This window comes from Ursus arctos, unplaced genomic scaffold, assembly GCF_023065955.2.
Source record: "Ursus arctos isolate Adak ecotype North America unplaced genomic scaffold, UrsArc2.0 scaffold_28, whole genome shotgun sequence".
NCBI lineage: Eukaryota > Metazoa > Chordata > Mammalia > Carnivora > Ursidae > Ursus > Ursus arctos.
Window position 1 is genome coordinate 7,372,284 of NW_026622963.1, and position 20,598 is coordinate 7,392,881.

Sequence of the window (20,598 nt, forward strand, 5' to 3'; positions counted from 1 at the left end):
CCATGCAGATGCACCATCCATGTCGAGCTCAGCAGTAGTGACAAATGTACCAGGACGTCCTGAGCCTACTGGTGCCATCTTGCTCTTGCATGCACAACCCACATCCATGCCCCCTGTGACCTCACCGTTCCCCACACAAGTCTTCTCCCATCCTTCCTTCTCCCATCCACGAGCTCAGCACGTGTCTCCATGCCTCTCAAGGGAAAGCCCCCTCACGGTATCACCGTCACAGAGAGGGGTCCTGCCACCGGCAGCCCAGAGTGGCTCATACTCCATCTGGCCATTGCCCAGAACTCTGTCTGGTCAAACCTTTGGCTTGGCTCAGTGGATTCCTGGAGTTCCAAGACTCAGATGATTTCCTTTTTTTCTTGCTCCCTATTTTGTCCCTCTCTCCACAATGCCGCACCAGCCTCTCTACACTGTCCTCCGAACTCGCTGACTTGCCTCATTTAATACCTGCAGATGACCTGCGGGACAGTTCCCTCCTCCAGTACAACATACCTCTGTTCTGATCAACACGCGCAACATAAAACCCAACTAAAATGATCCCAGATTTTTCCTGCTGCCTGAAGCCCAGCCAGCACCTGACCTCACCACCCCATTCTCGCTTGCCAGCAATTAGAGGCCGAATGGAATGGCGTGCTGTACAGTGAAGAGATGGCCACGTGCCATTTTGAGTGACAGTCTCGGTCTCTGCAGAAATCAAAACTGACCCAAAGAAAGAAACCATTGTGGTCATTGAAGTCAAGAATTACAGTTCTGGTGTTTTCTCACCATCAGAGAGTGAGCCTCTGAATTTATGTCCTTGGCTGAACCCTGGAGCTAGACCAGGGATGAGTGTAGTGTAAAGGCAGTAAGAGGGTGAGGAGGGTCCGAGGCCACGTGCAAACAGCCCTGAGCAGGACCCATCTCTCCAAGGCACAGAGCAATCCTATGGTAGCCTGTATCCTTTTAGCTAAAGATGTTAAATTGCCCCCTCATTCGAGTGACATGTGGTTAGAGTAGGAACTTTTGCTTTCCAGTCCGCAAACTTGCCAGCAGAAAAGTTAAACCCACATGGTCTGATGAAGGGATAAACAATAAGATTTTTACTTAATCCCTTAATAGCGGGGTCCCAAATGGGTACCCTCCAAGGCATGAACGGAATCTTATCATCGTACGCGAGCACGAGGTGCTTAATGTTTGTGGAATTTAATTTAAAAAATCTCTTCTTCATGGAAGCAGATATGTCACCAGACAAAATTTAATTCCACAAAAGTTTTTGCTTCTTATTAATTTTACACTTTTTTACTCCACTAATAATTATACTTCATTGGAACATTAATTTTAAATAGTCGTCTCAAAGTTACAGCTACATTATGAATTTTTACTGCCAGACTAGTTTTGAAACAAATGATCATTTCAGATTCAGAACTGCCTTCCAATCTGTCAGGTTTCTTACAGACCACCCTCTGGCTCAGGGGTCTCACAAGATCAGCTTCAACAAGCACTGACACACTCTTCATGGCCGATGAAAGTCGGAGACATCTATGTGAAGAGTTATCCCTCCCGTTACAGTTAAATTGTAGTAAGTCGGAAGTTCAGAAACTCCAAATGCCTGGCCAATTAACAACAGAGCTAAGACAGAACCGTGGAATACGCGATCGTGTTCTGCCCAGCAGGAATTGGCTAGTGGCCTAGACGGGGTCGACGGAGGGGGGGAAGGGGGGACAGACAGTTACTTGTGAAGAAACATCTTATCTTTCAGACAGTTGCAATGGCCTGTTCCTGGTTACCTTTCTCACTTTGTACACACCCGTTAGCAATACTCCTGTGCTGCCACCAGGGGGTAGCAGAGAGAGGCAGGCAGCGTTGTCCGCTTTTTTTTTTTTTTTTTTTTTGCAAGTTAGAGATTCCCTTTAATGAATTCTGACTTTTCCTCCAAAATACATGTATCCATATTAAGCCAGTGAAACTCGGCTGCATATTTAAAACAAAACAACAACAACAACCCTGAGGCAGTTAGTATTTTTTTTAGCAAAGTAATGAAAACAAATATGAGCCCTCTGATAAATACCCATTCAGCATTTTGTTGAGTGGCTGTTACTGTGCTAGGTACCAGGGTTACAGGGCTGAACAAGAATTAGTTCTGTCCCTGAGAAGCTCACTGTCTCATGGAAAGCAGACATCTATTCAAATAACTAAAAATACCGCTGGATCAGTACTTCATTAGGGGAATGGGTAAAATGCTTTACAGAGAAATCGGCAGCTTTTCAAGCCTGGGCTGAATCTTCAACCTGTCTCTCACACATTCCAGTGTGTCGGGCACTTTTGTTCTAGTTCGGCCACCTGGACAGCGCCCTCTCTCCAAGACACACATGCCCACAAGCTACCCAAACCCCACCCTTCTCTAGGATCCAGCGGGGCCCTCTAGGACCGTTTCTCTGTGATGTCTCCAGAAAACCTCCAAACAGGTATTACTCGTGCTCATTTTATAATCACTCTCCTGCCTTGTAATATCTTGAACTGTTAGGATAATCGTTTTTATCTGCCTTTAGCACTTTCCAACTGTGTCCGCAAAGAGATGATAAGCTCTTGGAGGGCAGGAACTGTTCCTACACTTCTTCGCACCCATCATTCAAGTGTGTGGGGCTGTCCTTGAGATGTTCTCCTTGTCCTTGCAGGATCGCAGTTCCCTATTTTTCGCTGCGTTCACAGAAACACCCACGAAGAGGTTCCCGAGAGCTACTGCGACTCCAGCATGAAGCCCACCCCCGAGGAGGAGCCCTGCAACCTCTTCCCTTGCCCAGCCTTGTAAGAGGGCCTCTCTGTGGAGGCCGCCTGTTATCGGGTCGCTTCTGGGTGCTTGTGCACAGGACCTTAGTGGCAGACATAAGATCAGATATAGAGACACGAGACTGCAGTCTGTTCAGCAAGGGCACCGGTCTCTGGGGATGAACGCGGAAGCTTGTACCTTTAGCACAGAGCACACGCCTTTGGTAATTTGGAGCAATTGCGTGTTAGCCTGGTGAGGAAAGTGAAGAGGGAAGCTAAGAATTACAGTCCAGTGTGGCCGGTGTTGTAGGTGAGCTGTGAACAGAGAGAATGAGGAGAGTCACACGTACATGGGCAAGAAGTCGGGAAAGGTGTCTCAGGAGAGGTCTTGGGCTGGTTATTGAATGATAAAGAGGACACTTCCAGAAGAACAGGAAGAAAGGCCCCCCGAAAGGGTCCCAACATAATTTTCAAAGTACGAGAAATTTTCTCCTACGTATTGAGTGTGTGCTGATGTCTTAGTTAACTAAGTGACAAAGCAGGATGACAGGGGAGGACCGTGAAACAGACAAGTAAGTAGCTCATGAGATATAATGCTGGAGAGGATTTCTACGATCCAACATGAGATAATGTTCTGCAGGGTGATGATAAAACTAACGTTTGGAGTCTGGGGCGTCCTTTAGATAAAAATCATTTGCACCTTCTCGGTTTTCTTTAATTTTCTAAAACTGGGCTGTCATCACTGGGAAAGAGCATATCGGTGGAGTTCCATTCCTTCACAGAGTCTGACGGCCCTTAGGCAGACCGTTAAGCTGTGTTCGGGGTGAGGACCACTCGTAAGATGCTGATAGTTCTGTGCGAGTTGGCTCTCGGGGTCGTGCGGGCTCTCGGGGCGCTGCTCTCTTCGTCTGGCTGAAGGTGACCTGTCCCTCTCACTCTCTCGTTCCTGAGCTAGCTGGGACATCGGAGAGTGGTCTGAGTGCAGCAAAACCTGCGGCCTGGGCATGCAGCATCGCCAGGTGCTGTGCCGCCAGGTGTATGCCAACCGCAGCCTGACGGTGCAGCCCTACCGCTGCCAGCACCTGGAGAAGCCCGAGACCACCAGCACCTGTCAGCTCAAGATCTGCAGCGAGTGGCAGATCCGCACGGACTGGACCTCGGTAGGTGGGGCTGGCAGCCTGCTCCGGGGCGCCCCCTTCCAGACTCGCTGCCGTCCCCCCCCTCCTCCCCACCAAAAACCCGACTCAGGACAGCCTAGAGGGATCCCCCCCGGGGGGTTCTGGAAGGAGTGTTTTGCAAACCATAGGATGTGCCGGTAGCTGGATAGAGTTCAGGCTGGGGTGTCGCAGTCATCCACAGCCGACTTTAAGGGGGAGCCCATGGGAGTCACATGCATATGGGTGTCATCTCTCTTGTGGGTCCGGAGACATCCGCTCCTTCCAGTCTTGCTCCTCTGTTTTACAGATGGCAGAACGGAGGCCCAGAGCCACAAAGTAGGCAGGACATCCAAGAAGGTCTTAGAGACAAGGTGGTGGTGACGTTTTCAGGGCTGGGGAGCTCCCCAGGTAGCACCTCAGTGCAGGGGACACAGAGCCACCCAGGGGGTCTCACCACAGTCGTCCGCTCGGGTGGCAGGTGACAAGGATGTGGGCGCCGGGGCCGGAGACGCCCCCTCGAGGGAACGCTGCCCGTTCCACTGCCATATCCTTGCTGTTTTAGTGCTCGGTGCCCTGTGGAGTGGGACAGAGGACCCGAGACGTGAAGTGTGTGAGCAACATCGGGGACGTGGTCGATGACGAGGAATGCAACATGAAGCTTCGGCCAAACGACATTGAGAACTGCGACATGGGGCCCTGCGCCAAGAGCTGGTTCCTCACCGAGTGGAGTGAAAGGGTGAGCGCCAGGGCGGGCAGAGCGGGTTTCCTGCAGCCGGGACCAAGGGCTGTGGGGCCGATGCACAGGTGCCGTGCGTTACAGGAGCCCCACCACCTCGAGGACAAATCACTAGCTGAGAATCGCAGGGGTAACTTCTATCCTTGTACAAAGACCGAGGGGCTGCAAGCGTGAGCAGTGGGTGCGTACGAATTCGTTCTCCTTCGCACTCCACATGAATATTAAAACATGAAATACCGAATCTCCTTCGCAGTGACATCACATCTCTCATATGTTGTGTGAGTGCCTGGCGTCATGAAAGGCACTCAGCAAATGGCAGGTCCTTTCCTTCCTTCTTACTAACTCAACGCGTTTCACAGACTGTTCCCCTCCCAGGAGCCCCTCCTCCCTTGGGGTCCCTGGTGTCAAAGATGAAGTCTGAGGCGTGTATAGTTAACTGTTAGCCCACCGGTTACCTGTGTACAAGGGAGACCAGCAGGAGACAGAGTTCATCTATGAAAGACAGAATTACGAGCGCCTGGGTGGCTCAGTTGAGCATCCGACTCTTGATTTTGGCTCAGGTCATGATCTCAGGGTCATGAGATCGAGCCCCCTTCAGGGCTCCACTCGGCGTCGAGCCTACATAAGATTCGCTCTCTCTCCCTCCCCCCTGTTCCTCCCCTTCCTCGCTCACATGCATGCGTGTGTGTGCTCTCTCTAAAAAAAAAAAAAAAAGACAAAAATAGGATTTATAGGGATTCTGGAGTTGGGTCGTGGTGATGGTTGCACAATAGTGTAGATGTAATTAATGCCACTGAAATGTACACTTAAAATGATTAAAATGGTAAATTTTATGTTACATGTATTTTACCACAATAAAAGAAAGGCTTAGGGAAAAGTGCTAAGCCAAATTACAGAGTGTACCTTGGGGTGGGGAAGAGAGAGGGGAAAAGAGACAATGAGCTTCTTCCTTTTCTTGTGGCAATGGGAGAGGCCATCGGGGGGATTCCTCCCAGGGCAGCGGACTGGCCCCCATACTAATGGTTTCTGGGTTTCTGGATTCTCTAGAGCACTTGCAAGTTTAATTAGGATATAGACAGGCTGTCTCTGTCCTCAGTGTCCTCCTCGCACCTGGGCCAGGTGGGCACCATTTCCCTTATCAGAATTCCTCACCGTGCTCCCAAACTGTATAGTGTGCCTACAGGTCACCTGGGAACCCCCACAAGGTGCCGAGTCTGAGGCCGTGCCAGGAGGTGGGCCTGGGAGTCCGCCTTCCTAACGGGTTCCCAAGGGGCACTGAGGCCGCTGGGCCAAGGGTAAGAGGGGACCAGGCAAGTTCCCAGAGCTTTAGGAAACACTGAATTTGGGAGCGTCCTTTCCCCCCAGCATCATGAGAACAGCAGGACGACCTCTCAAGTTCAGAGGAGTAAACTTTCATGCGTAGCCATCCCGCCATGTAGGTGGATTCCTGGGCCAGCATCCCTCCGACTGGCGAGAGCCCACCATGGTGGGGTTGTCCAGTATTCTGAGCATTCATACGGGTGTCCACTCCATCCGGCGCTAAGACACCCCTTAATTTCGTCCCCATCATCACAATAACACTCCACCTCAGGGGGGTCTTGTTAAGGAACAGACCTGCAAACACAGCCTTCACCCCACACGCACAAATCATCCTGGAGATTCTCATCAACTGATTGATCTGCTGTGGATTCCTGACACCTCGTGGCTTACGGCCACGACCCCTTAGCCCCAAGATGGTCCCCAGGTAGACAGCCCATATGCAAACACTGACCTCTTAGGACAAGCAGCTAGCTGTGCCTCTATCCCAGGAGCAGGCTGTAACAGGCACCGAATTAGCCCTCAGGAAGGCATTGACCCAAAGGAAACAAATGGAGAGTAGGTGCCCACCTAAAGGTGTCCGTGGACTCAACTTGGGCCCCCGAGGCTGAGCCAGCAGGGCCCCCCCCGCCCCCCCATCCGCACATCCCCTCTCCCCCCAGCCACGCCTCCCAGCACAGACCTCAGCTCCTGGCAGCGCCCAAACAGTCCTGGGAGGCCATCCAAAAGCCACTGTGGCAGCCTCCCTGCCAGCATGAGGAGCCCTCTGCAGGGTCCCTGACTTAGCCTAACTCCTTTCCAGAAATTCACGGCACATCGGGGCCCAGGGTGTCCAGAGGGTTCCTTTAGCATGGGACCAAAATGTGTCTTGCTAACTCCCACTCCTGTCCTGTAGAACTTGGGTGTTCCTCCTTACCCTGCAGCTCTACAGATATTTGGAGACCTCTTCGACCTCTTCTCCTCAAAATCCCAATTACTTCAACTGATTCTTCTGTGTTTCTGGATTTCTAGCCATCCCAGAACTCATTTGTGTTCACGGTAAACTCGGTGAAATTAGTGTGCAAACAAATGAATAAAAAGAATGCCAGGCTTTCATTTTTCTATTGGGAAGACTTTTTTTAAAATAATTTTCGACAAAAATTATTTTTGTCAAATATACATAAGACCTTAAGCTAAAAGGTCTGTGTCCTATGATATAAAAGTCTGCGATACACAGAATTTGTAATACCAGTTTGTTATGAAACAAAAGGAACAAGACCATTTGAAGTCTAGAGCTTAAACCCTTTTAATTCTTAATGCATTATAGGAAATCTCGTAAAGAAGAGGAAGAGCTTAAGGTGATAATTTCTTCCATGAATATTCAATGTATGTCCAAGTAGACTTGCTTGGGATTTTTTCTAAAAGTTCACATTCACTAGAGGAAATTAAAGTTTTAGAATGCTCATGTAAAAGTTAAAATAGCTGAAATTATTTTCTCAGTAAATGCTTCCTCATCTTCATCAACCATTATTCTAAAATATGAAGAAAATTAGGGGCGCCTGGGTGGCACAGCGGTTAAGCATCTGCCTTCGGCTCAGGGCGTGATTTCGGCGTTATGGGATCGAGCCCCACATCAGGCTCCTCCGCTATGAGCCTGCTTCTTCCTCTCCCACTCCCCCTGCTTGTGTTCCCTCTGTCGCTGGCTGTCTCTATCTCTGTCAAATAAATAAAATCTTTAAAAAAAAAAATAAAATAAAATATGAAGAAAATTATTTATATAACACGAACAATATAATTAATAAAAGGCTATATGCAAAGATAAGACAATGCAAGAAAACTGAGTTTATAATGCATCTGAAATATTTAAAATATTTCATCATAGTTCTTTGACTATACACTTAATAACTTATCTCTACTTAACAAAATAGGAAAAATCCATTTTCTACTTTTTTAATGTGCATTTGCAAACATTTTTTCTCAAAGAATTTTTCACTTAAATAATATGCATTTCCAATTAAAGATCTCATGTAGTTATGGATAAAAAGATAATGTTCACTTTTTCTGGTCATAAAGTAATATATACTATTATAAAAAATTGGGAAAGCATACCTATAATCTCTTCACTAGCAGATAATATTTTAAGATTTTCAAGCTATATATCAAGCTTTTTTTCTACTCATACATACTTTACATACATCGCTTTTTTGTACTCATACATATTTGAAGGATACAAATCATAATACTATAAATGTATAATTTGGTGACCTTCCTTTTTCCCATATGTATTAATTACAAACATGTTAATGGCATTAAAAACCTTTAAAGCATGAATTTTAATTAGACTGAGCTATTGTTTGCCTACTATAACTGAATCAACCCCTATTCTTTATTTCCCCTCCAAAAAACACTTGTAAATGCCCCCTTTAGTGTAAATTTGCTTTGCATTTTAATGTAAGTACTTGCTGAATCAAACCCTTGTCTTAAAATTCTAAATAGAGGGAAGATGGGCACTTTATTCTTCAGTTCAGAGAACTTCTTTGTTCTTTCTTGGAAAGATGTTTCAAGCCATGTCAGTTTAGTGCTCTGATGTAAATAAGTAGGTAATTGTGCTTTATCAGCCCCCATAACATAACGTTATATTATTCCCAAATGTTCATGCCTGGAGTAGATGAGTGGGAAGAGGGCACAGGTGGTTTTCGGGAAGGTAAACTGGCTTTGGCAGCACTCTCCCCAGGACTTATTTCTTCCTACGCCTCGAGCAGGCTGCCGTCTGACCCTCAGTTTCCTCATCAGTAACATTGCTGAATGAGCACGAGGGTAACATATTTGAAACCATGACCTTGATGAGATTGGTACGATGGGGTGGGCCTTGGAGTCCCCACTGCGCCCCAGGAATGACCAGTTGCTGGCAGTCTTTCACACGCGAGTAGTGGCTTTGTCTAAAAATCAACCCTGTTAAGCTTTAGGCTGAGCTATGCCGTTTCTTTTTTTGCAACTGCAATAACCGTGTGCGGAGCACCTGACAACGTCAGGCATGAACGAGATACGGCCTCCGTGTAAGGAGCCCAGGGAGGAGAGATTTGAGAAAAAGTGGTTGAAGTGCACAAACACTGAAGGATCCAGGATACGTCCTATTGCCCAATTTAAAATAAACTTAATCTCTACCTAATTGAATTGAACTTGTAAACTCAAACCCGTATCTTCTCTTAAACGTCCAGGGCTATGTAGTTTTTCAAACTCAAGGACTTATCGCTAACACATCCTTGTCGCTACCTTTAATTGAGGGCGGGCCTTATCTGACATAGGCGTCGTTTACTTTTTATTTCTGTAAATCAATGACAGGTTTAAACACACGTGCAATATTTAGTCACACCAGTAAAAGAAAAAAAAAAGCTTTAGAAAGTCCACAAGCCTCAATTTTGTAACACCTAATATCTAAGGATGTTTTCCAGGAGAAGAAATAAGAGCTGAGCTTTTTGTTAATTACGGAAGATGAAACATGAACTTCAAGTTCAGGAATAGCCATTAGAGCAGAGCCTTGAAGTCAGTCCCTCAAGGGCTGATTGGGCCAAATTTAGCATCCAGCTGTCTCTGGAGCGAGAAGACAGTCCTCACCACACAGTTGCTTAGAAATTTCATGCGTCTCTGTGTTTTGTCAGCCCAGAAGTTCAGCTCGGAGTCCGGTCCTTTTCTGACTACCAGGTGGATTTGGTCCTTTCAGGCACATGTTTCAGGGACAGTGAATGGGTGTGTTTCAGTGCCTGGAACTGGTCCCTGCTGCCTGGTAGGGGCCCACTGTTCCCCTCATTCCTGCTGACAGGCTTCCCAAGCCAGGGCCGGTGTGGGTAACTACTTCCAAGTTGAAATGCCTTGTGCTGTTCGCTGCAGTTGTGTAATAAAGAGAAGTCCCTCTGTGGGGTTCATCCCTGTAGTGTTCTCTCATTGGGCACTTGGCTTGGTCCTTAACATTCTTCTTTTATATGAAGCACATGGGGATATGGTGAAATTTTCCCAGATGTGAGGACATTACTTGGTTTGGAAAGCAGAAATTAAGTTAGTCAAATGGAAATTACATGGGAAGAAATATTCTTAGGGTTTGAAACAAGAAGATAACTTAATTTGCCTTGTATTCTTCAGGAGGATTTAAATATCTTGAGTGTTTAAAGCTAGGAAAGAGAACAGAAACTATATGGCTAAAACAAAAAAACTTTTAGCCCTAGAACATTCCAATTATTGTAACAAAGGATTTTGTTGTTGCTGTTGTTGTTGTTGTTGTTGTAAAAAGGACTGATTCGTTGGCTCAAGTTCCTAATAACAATGCAGATAGAGTATAAGTCGTGCCAAGTGTTTGTGAGCCTGGAGGGAAGGAAGAAAAACTTTTCCTATATCCTCTTAAGTTCTGCAATGGAAACCTGCAAATTAAACTGACAAAAGCCAGATTAACAGGAGAAAAGCCAACACGCTTGATTTGATGTTAATTTTTCTATATGGCATAAGGAGCCTCATAAGAAAGAAGGGAAAATCCCACAGAAGCAGTTAGGCTTGGACGTTTCTATGCCATTTGAACAAAGAGTGATCAATTTTGAAGAGGTGGCCAAAACAAAAGGGGTTGGGGCTTCTAGGGGCAACAAAATATAGGGAAGTGGCTGAGAAAGATATGGGGGAAACTAATGGAAGATAAGGGTTATTTTGGTAAAGTGTGTTTGTATAGACTCATCTTGGCATCAGCTCCCCAACACCAGTTATAAAAATGTTGTCTTCTTCCTGATACCAGGTGGAAATTTCCCACAGGAAATTTATACTCTGCTTTTAGGCAGGGAGGGGAGGGCAGAGAGCCCTTCCTGGATCTGATGTTTATCAGTCACCTTCAGTTCAAAATATGTCAAAGCAGCATATCTGGGGTGGCATGTTCTAATCCGCTTCAGGCTCTTTGCTCCAGAGAGTTTCTTTCCTGAGGAGTCAGGCCCAGCCCAGCAGTGGTCATGTAAATGTTTGCTTATTCATCCGGGCTATTATTTTACAAGACTAGATAGCAATGTACGAAAATGGAAATTTTGATAAGGAAACGGGGTTGTATTTTTTCTTTTCTCAAATTTTATTTCACTTATATTGCTTTTACTTATTTTTTTTTAAATAGTAATGTTGGTAAAACAAACAAAAACCATTGACTCTGTTTTTAAGGGAATACCCAGCAGAAACCCTTAGAATGGGCTTTGGTTGTGCTCTAAAGGGCCACGTTCAGAGTTGGAACATGCTGGTGGCAGAAGAGAAAAGAGCAAGGAAGGACCCAAATCTGTATTCATTTATCCAACTGATATACATGGATTTGCCCATGGGTAAGGTGCTGACCTGAGAAGGAAGGAAAGATGATTCAATCGTCCCTGCCTTCACTGAGCCTACTTTTATAAAGGAAAAAATAAAGTAAGACATAAGCAACTTTAATATAAAGGAAGATAGTAGGATGCACAGTGCCTTGAGAATTCTGAGGCTGGAAAGAGTATATTGAATCGGGCAGTCAAGGGACTTTTCACAGAGGAGATGGCATTTGAGTTGAGCCTTAATGGATTTCAATGTGTCCTGATGAAGGGGAAGAGCACTCTAGGCAGATAGAAGGAACAGCATGGACAAGGCACAGTGAGCACTTCATGCAGTCGGGAGATGGAGGGCCCTGGCTCTGTCCAGCGTGAGCTGTGTGGGAGAGAATAGTGGGAAGTTAGCCTAGAAGACTGAGGTTGACTGGGGTCGTCTTCTGCGAGAGCTTGAATGCCAGGTGCGGAGGTCCTTGTTGGACTGGGACAGCATCAGAGGGATTTTCAGCATGGCGCTCCCAGCAAATTAGTAATGGTGGTGAGGTTGGCCAAGAGGCAATGACCAGAGTCCGGGGGAAGAACATCAAGGGTGCTGGGAGCCATGGGCAGAAAGAAACAGGACAGGAAAAATGTGGTGAAGCCAGAATCTGTGAGACCTGAAGGTTGGCTCAATGGTTGGAAGCAAGAACTCAAAAGAACGGTCAACTTTTGGATCTTGGTAGAAATGTGAACACAAATTGGAAAACCAGGAATAACAATGGGGATGGTGATGAGGGGGGTGCTCCATTGTATTACGTGGTGAACATGAGGTATCTGGGAGCTCTCAGATGAAGAGGTCCGGAAAGGTCTGAACAGATAGGATGAGAAGCAAAATAAGGTAGCATTCTGGAGTATTTCAAGACAGATGGAAAATGCTCTTCAAGCTTAGCGGTATGACACGGGCATGTGTTTAGGAGGCCCTAGATGAGGACAGAGTGTGATTGTAGGACAGAAATCACTGGTGCTTACATGGCTTTAGTTTCTCTACCTTAGAGTGGGGATACAGGACTTGACTCTTTCAAGCCCCCATACCATTTATCGAGCACCTGCTGTATGCAGAGCACATTATTCATTACCTGTAATCCTGCCAGGAATGTGCTGTCCAGATGAGCATGCCAAAGTTGGAAGGGGCTGGGTCCCTTGCCCTAGGCCACCCAGCTAGTAGGGATATTAACCCGGTGTGTCTGGTTCCCAGGCCAAGCTCTCCCTCTATAGGAAGCTGTCTGCTAATACTGTCACAGCTGTGGCCTTCAAGGACTGGGACCACTGCCTTACTATCAGGCAGCAGTGTTGAGCTGACAGACTTCACTTCCCCAGCTCCCTCAGAACAGCCCAGACTCGGCTACCAGCAAGTAGACCTGTGCCCAAGTGTTCATTCTCTCATTCTTCTGTTGCTGGATCTGTTTTCAAAAGCAAAAGTTGAAACAGGTTTTCTGACAAATGTAAGCATATCAGTCGCAGCAGTGGGACAGGATATTTGGAATGAAGACTGTTCTAGAAAATTTAAGATGGGGGTTTGCCCTACTGATGCCCCATAATGGAGTAGGCTGTGTGTGAAAAGTGGTCAGAGACTCCTAGGGGAAAGAGTTGATGAGGAAACAAGATGGCCAGTCCTTCACGTCATTAGAAAGTGGCCTCAGAGCCTGCAGGGGGCCTCCCCTCTAATGTGCCCATCTTCTGTCTTGCAGTGCTCAGCAGAGTGTGGGGCTGGAGTGCGGACACGGTCCGTGGTGTGCATGACCAACCACATCGGCAGCCTGCCCCTGGAGGGCTGTGGGAACAACCGGCCAGCGGAGGCCACCCCGTGTGACAATGGGCCCTGTACGGGCAAGGTGGAGTGGTTTGCAGGGAGCTGGAGTCAGGTGAGTGGCCAGAGCTGGCTGGGTTCATCTACCCCTGGTAAGAGAGCGAACACAGCAGAGGCGCCAGGAAACAGGACTTCGCGTATTCCAGGCATCCTGAGTTTGAATCACAGCCATGCCTCCCATGGCCTTGGAGAAACTGCTTATGCTCTTGGAGCCTCGTTCAGTCAACAGTGTTTCTTGAGCACCTACTATGTGCTCTTCTAAGCACTTGGAATACGAACGTCAATGAGCAAAGCGAATATCCCTACCCTCGGGAAGCTTATGATCTAGCATGGTACCTTTGTCTATAAAACACTGTTAATATCCGTACTGTGTGAGGTTATTTTTAGAAGAAATGAAGTAACATCTATGAAGAATGGAGCACAGTGCCTGGCATACAACACATACACAACAAATCATAGCTGCTGCTGCTATTATTTTGTTCATGAAGCCAGTGTGGTCTGTATTTGAGTGTCAGAAGCACAAATAGATATGATCCAGCAATCCTGCTTGTGAGGCTATACCCAGAGGAAACAAAATCAGGATCTCAAGGAGACACCTGCACTCCCATGTTCATAGCAGCACTACTCCCAATAGCCACGGTCTGGAAATAACCTAAGTGTCTGTTGATAACCTAAGGAAGATGTGGTGTGTATATATACATATATCGTGTGTGTATATATATAATGGAATATATAAATGATTTATGTATACGTGGTGTCTGTATATATGTGTGTGTGTGTGTATACTATATTGGAATATTATTCAGCCATTAAAAAAAGAAGGAAATCCTGCCCGTTGTGACAACATGGGTAGACCTGAAGGACATTATGCTAAGTGAAATAGGCCAGACAGTGAAGGACAGATACTGCATGGTATCACTTATATGTGGAATCTGAAAAAAGTGGAACTCAGGGAAACAGCCGAATGGTGGTTGCCAGGGTCTGAGGGGTGGGGACATGGGGAGAGGTTGGTAAAAGGGTACGAACTTTCAGTTATAAGATGAATAAGTTCTGATTGAATGTATAACATGGTGACCATAACTGGTAATACTGTATCACTGAAATTTGCTCAGAGAATAGAACGTAAGCATTCTCACGTCGACACAAAAGAGGTAACTACATGAGGTGATGAATGTGCTAATTAATTTGATTGTGAGAATCCTTTCATAACACATACGTACATCAAATCATCATTTGTACATTTTAAATATATCACAGTTTTATTTGTCAATTATAGCTCAATAAAACTGAGGGGGGAAATCGAAGCAGATACAGGAGAAGTTGAGGTTTTCCTTATAAAGAACAGATAATACCGAATACTTGAATAAAGTAACTTCATCCATCAATTGATTTTTTTCCTCAGTGTTCCAAAACGGAGCACAAGCCCCTAAGAAAATGTGGAAAAGATCATTCCTTCTTACTGCCCTGTTATGATTGCCGTTAGTATTTTGAGTTCTAGCGTTTGGCTCTCAGGGCTGGCTGGTTCTCCAAGGACTTCTGGCTGATGATCATGATTTATACGTTATCAGGACCTCTGGCTCCGTATAGGATTTGATTTCTTCTAAGTAGCTCTAAAAACAGACCCTGAAAAAATAGGCTGCCCCGTCCTGGTAAGCTGATACGACCCCTTTGGAAAGCAATTTGGCAATAAAAGTCAAGAACCATTAGAATGTTCTTTGCCTTAACCAGTCACTCTACTTCTGGGGATTCATCTTAAGGAAATAATTAACAGGAGAAAAAAAGGCTTTTTTGACAGAGGTGTTCATGACAGCAGGGCACTTAGGGATATTATAGTATATCATAACTCATTAAAATATTATGGAACAACAACAGTGATAATTAGGGAGATGGAGAAAGTACACATGATATAGTGCAAGTGAAAACAAGAATATGAAAATACATGAACTTTATCTCAGCCCCCACAAAGAATGGGTTTTCAGGTGAACAACATGGGGAAGTGCTTTCTTCTCAAATTTCCTCTAATGGTTTTATAATACAAACTGTAAAATATAGAAAATTTGAAAAGAAAGAGAATTCAAGTACTCCCTGTGCTACCCGCGTGGATATCAGAGTCGGACGTACCTGATAGCCGGTCCCAGCTCTACTACTCTTAGTTCTTCTGACTTGGGGCAGGCAACATAACCTCTCAGAGCCTGTTTCCCCAACCAAACATGAGGATGAGAATACCTACTAATGCATGTTAGTTCCCTGTTCCCCATGTTTATTATTTTGTCCACCAGCTGTTTCCACATCACTATTGGTAGCAAAGCACCTAGGACGTGAATCCCGAAGATAATTCAGAGTGGACTGTATTATACCAAATACCCACAGAAACGAGGGAAAGGGAGGAGTCATCTGGGAAATTGTGGCGGCCTCCACACGGTGAAGATAAGCGGTCCAATTCAACTTGAACGTCCACCCAACTCGGAAGCAGGAGTCAGGGTCTTTTTTGCTTGCAGGCCTCCTGTTGACTCAGGCCTACTAAGAGAACTGAGAGTAGTGTGAATCTGGGGGAAGGCAGTGTTTGTTTCTGCCAAGATTAGAAACATGGAATTTATCGCCCTGTTGTCCAAAAGGGTCAGGACATGATGGAAGGTGACATGGTTTTAGTTCTGGATTTATAAGGATGTTGGAGCCTGCTGTCTCCTCCCTACCCTGGGAATCTGACATTATCCCCAAAGAAAATGAAATAGAGCGTGCTTATATATTGGAACTAGAGTGAAAATAAATGTTCCTTCCATCCATGCGGTTTGAATGGTAGTTGATATCTGGAACACACCACAAGCCTGGTCACAGTGAACTGTCTGGGGTGGACATGGAACCCAAGCCAAGCCTAGCAGAGTCCTTCCCTGGGACTTTCAATGTAGACTTAAGGGAGGAGACTCTCTGGGAAGTTGTGAGCACAGTTGCAGCAGTGACCTTGTTGAGGCTTGTGGAGAAGGCCCCCCAAGAGAATGAGACCTGTCGGGCTTAAGGAGTCTTTTGTCTACCTGGAGCCAAAGTAGCCCAACTGCACTCATAAGATATTCCACCAATATCTAGATTGGTGCCTAGATTGATGTACAGATGTTTCTTTTCTTCCCTGCCAATTCTGGATTTACTTCACCTGTAGATTGTCTTTGTTCGGGGGGGGGGGGGGGTCTTTCACAGTCTCTACCATTGGGAGCCGCCCTGTTGTCTGCCTGTCTGCCTGGATTTATTTTCACTGAAATCTGAGCAGACATTTCCACTCTCATCTTGGATCAGTCATCCACCAAGGTACAGCTGCAGAAATTATTCAGGTGTAGAAACACACATAATTCCACTGCTCAGTGGAATTATCCCTATTAAATACCACCTCGGTCTTCTATGTTTTGCATTACTCTGATTACTCATTGTTGAGTTTCACCTGGCGTATCTTTGTCAATTTTTTGGGATTTTTTAAGATAAGTCTTTTGTATGCAGGACTATTTTTGTCTTTAATTTTACCCAATTTGCAAGTGTATGTTTCTTAATTTTAGCCATTCACATTTATTGTAATCACTTACATGCTTGGACTTTTCCTTGCCATCTTAATTTGTGTTTCCTGTTTAGGTTATTGCCATGCGTTCTTGGTCTATTTCTTCTTTCCTTTCTGCACATTTGCACAGATCAGGTTTCCTTAGTTCCATTTTTCTCCCTCTAACATTCTGGAAGTTATAAATCCTATTTTTATTCATTTAGTGATAACACTCAAAATTTTTAGCACAGAGTTTTAAACTTTCATGTTTCTATCTGTGTCAAGCTATCAGTAGTCACATCCTCCCCCAAAAGCAGACAGAAGTCTTCAGTCTTCATTTATTTACCTCCACTTTCTCAATCCCCAATATCTCCAAAAAGAGGCTGAGATCATCTGGATGTAGCTCCATATTAATGTTAATTAATTTTACAGAAAATACTGATTTAGGTTTAAAAACAGCTTTCTCCCCTCTAAAGGTTTTTTTTTAATTGAAATATAATTCACATGCCATAAAATTCACCCTTTTAAAAGTTTACGATGCATTCACAAAGCTGTGCAACCATCACCACTGTCTAATTCCAGAACATTTTCATCGTTCCCCAAATCCCTGTATCCATTATTAGCAATAACTTCTGCATACTTCTGCTTTGTGTCCTTCCTGGTTATGTCTTCTTCCTGGTTCTTTTTCATTTTATTAGAGACCACTACCCTGTAAGCCTTTCAAATAGGATCGTGAGTGGTAAGTTTCTGAACCCTTGAATATCTGAAAACATCTTCTTTTTGCCCTTTGATAGTAGGGGCAGATGGTTTATTTCCCCCTGCCGGTCAGGCCAGCCCAGCTGTTCCAGGTCGGTGCCTTAGCTGGTCACTGACTCACCATCCCCAGGCCTCCTTCCTGATCCTCATATTCCTTCTGTGAGCCTGAAGCTCTTGAACTGTTTCCTCTCCACTGGGCGTCCTCCTCTATATGCATTTTGAACTATGATGTGCTCCTCCAAGTTAATCTCATCTGCCTTTCATCATTCAAATATTCCCCATAATTTCTGGTCCACCAAGGATGAGTGCCCTTTCCCGTTTTCAAATGCTATTTCATGTACACACACATATCCCCCCACCGCACACACACACATCCATTCACTTTTCCTAACACACATACTCAGCCATTTCTGGGCATTTAGGGTAGAAGGCTGAGCTATGTGCTCATTCTCCCTTAATTACCTAATCTCTTAAGGACTTCGTCAAAATAGCAGAAAATAGCTTCAGGTTTTGGTCAGGGTTTGTCATCTGCTGTTCTGCCAAACACTCAGTTCAGACACAGCCTCCCAGAGCAGTCGTGGGTCTTTCAGATCAGGTTTCCAAACCCCCACTTTGCAAGCGAGACAGTGGACACCTGGGGAAGTGCAATATCTTGGCCAAAGACACGGAGCTATTTAGTGGCAATGTCTGGACTAGTTTCCATGGCTCCTGTTCTCCCCCTGCTGCCCCCTGGAGCCTTAGCACACTCTCACTCCCCTTGCAGGGAGGCCAGGCCTTTACCCGGCAGCCGGTCACCCCTCTCCTGCCTCCAGTGCTGTCGTTGTCCACAGCATTTGAAAGAAAAGGACAGAACCTGAATACACCCCCAAATCAATCATTAACTCACTTGGAAGAAAATAGAAAAAACAAACCAAGAGGACTTGTTCTCCAGAGGTCTTATGAAGATGTCCCCCACCAACAAAGAGCACCAAGTGGAAATTGATGCAGGTGATGCTTATTGTGTCCTGTGTGACTAATAGACCATAGCCTATTGGTTTGGGGTTTGCCTTTTTTTTCTGTAGATATAGTGGGTTTTTTTCCATGTTTTTATTTGACTACATTCCTGCATTCAGACAGCAAAGCTAATATTAAGAGTTTTAACTAAAGAAATTGTTAGGGGCTTTTGTAAAGATAATAGATTATTTAAGGTCTCTAGAAGTATATGGACAACAGCTTTAAAGTATTAAGAGTAAACCAGACGTGAACAGGAAACATTTTACAAAGTAATAGATACTAAAGAGAATAAGTTGTGGGCTGTTATACACATCATGTTTCTGTAAACTAACAAAACAGGTCAACACATGTAATTGTCTGATCGCCCTCTTTGTGTGACTGCCCTCTCAAGCTTCCCACCAAGCTGGCAAGTGAGAGGCTTGGACTCCACAGTCAAAGGCTTCCTTCCGGCCACCTGTTGGGAGGGGAGGGCTGACCATTGGGACATTGTCCCCAGTCTGGGATCTTCTGAGCTTTGTGCGCCTGAAAGAATTTTAATGTAGCCCCTAGTCTACAAGTGTGCAGGTTCTGAGAGACTGATTCATTCCCAGTGTCAACCCACTGAGACCGGCAGTTCAACCAGAATGATAGTTCATTGTTTTACGGTGAGAAGTATCAGAATCTACTGGACAAGAACAACCAAATTGACAGGCTGATGTGTCCCTCCGTGTGTGCTGGGGGAGGGGGCGTCTAAAGAAGTGGTCTAAAAGAAACCATTTCAGTCTCACACAGAGGGCACCATGATCTGAATGACCAGCATCCTGGTGCTGTGATAACTCAGGGCACTCGCTCTCCATTCCCAACACTGAGCTCTTAGCAAAACCAGCATCCACCTGAGACATCCTAACCAGTAACATTTTCCAGGTGCCCCTGGGCTCGTCCTGACTGAATGGATGCTAGAAAGCACTCATAAACATCCCTTGATGTTCTCGTCCCCTTTCCATCATGTGACACCCATCCTTCTCTGATTTTTCTCCAGTGTTCCATCGAGTGTGGGAGTGGGACCCAACAGAGGGAGGTGATTTGTGTTAGGAAGAATGCAGACACCTTTGAAGTGCTGGACCCCTATGAATGCTCCTTCCTGGAGAAACCCCCCAGTCAGCAATCATGCCACCTCAAGCCTTGCGGGGCCAAATGGTTTAACACAGAATGGAGCATGGTAAGTCATGGCGCTCTTGATAGAGATTGCATTAGTACATCATTCTTCTGCTTTCGTCCCAGAGACAGCCAGACCACCTACTGTGTGCCAGGCACTGGGCTCAGCCCTCGACCGGATTTCCTACAGTGACCTACTCTAGACCGTCCCTGCTGGGACACCCCTGGACGCAGCCTGCTTGATGGGAGGAGCTGGAGGCTGGGACCATCTTGATCTCTAAACCGAAGAGGCCATAGAGCAGTGACTTGATCTCAGTGTGCATAAGAATCAACTGGGATCTTGTTTGAAAAGATGGATTCTGGGTCCACCCTAGCCAAGGAATTTGCATTTTGAACAAGCTCCTTAGGTGACTTGGATGCAGGTGTCCTTGGACTGCGTTTGAGAAACGCTGTTGCAGAGGGTTAACGGCTGAAGGGATTCGAGGATGCTCTTGAGAGGCTACAGCATGCAGCGATCTCGTTGTAAGACTCACGAAGGAATTTCTGTCAGGCCTCGGGAACCTGCGGGCGTGTGTACTTTTTTCCTAATCCCGTAGACACTGTGGATTGTAGGTTATGGGATTGATCCCGTTTTTCTCTTTGAATTGGCCGCTTGGAAACTCAGAACCAAAATTGTGGCCCATGTCTAAGAGTTTATCAGACCTTACAGAGTGGATTTTGTATGCTAATGTGCCCCAGCTTTTCTCTCTTTTTCCTGCCTTTACCTTCTTTTTTGCTCCAGTCTTCTCACCTTTTTTTCCTTAAATCTTTTAAACCATTAAGTATTTCTTAAGACCTTTCAAATCCTTTCTGTGAGGAGGGAAGGTAATGTGTAAATAGAGAGACAGAGTTAATACAAAAGCAGGTAACTAAGGAACAAAACGGGAAAGGATGAAAATAGGGATAAAAAAATATTTTTTCAAAAACCTTCCTAAAATAGAAGACTTCGTAGGGCTGCTGACCATGCCCTGGACACGTGAGGGGGCGGCAGGGGTTCCTTCTGCCTTTTGTCACTGAAGATCACCAAGCAGAGCCTGCAGCTGAGGCCAGAGTAGAGGCCA

General features: G+C 45.6%; 1 protein-coding gene across 3 annotated transcripts in view; it reads left to right on the plus strand.

The window, feature by feature from the left end:
* The window catches only part of THSD4 (thrombospondin type 1 domain containing 4), a 551,960-nt gene that overhangs the window by 516,887 nt on the left and 14,475 nt on the right, over positions 1-20,598 (plus strand). For all 3 annotated transcript variants that reach the window (XM_026478433.4, XM_057303654.1, XM_057303655.1), the window contains 5 exons: positions 2,664-2,793; positions 3,710-3,914; positions 4,474-4,647; positions 12,980-13,153; positions 19,383-19,562. In XM_026478433.4, the coding sequence (XP_026334218.1) occupies positions 2,664-2,793; positions 3,710-3,914; positions 4,474-4,647; positions 12,980-13,153; positions 19,383-19,562 (863 nt within the window). The remainder of the gene's footprint in view (positions 1-2,663; positions 2,794-3,709; positions 3,915-4,473; positions 4,648-12,979; positions 13,154-19,382; positions 19,563-20,598) is intronic.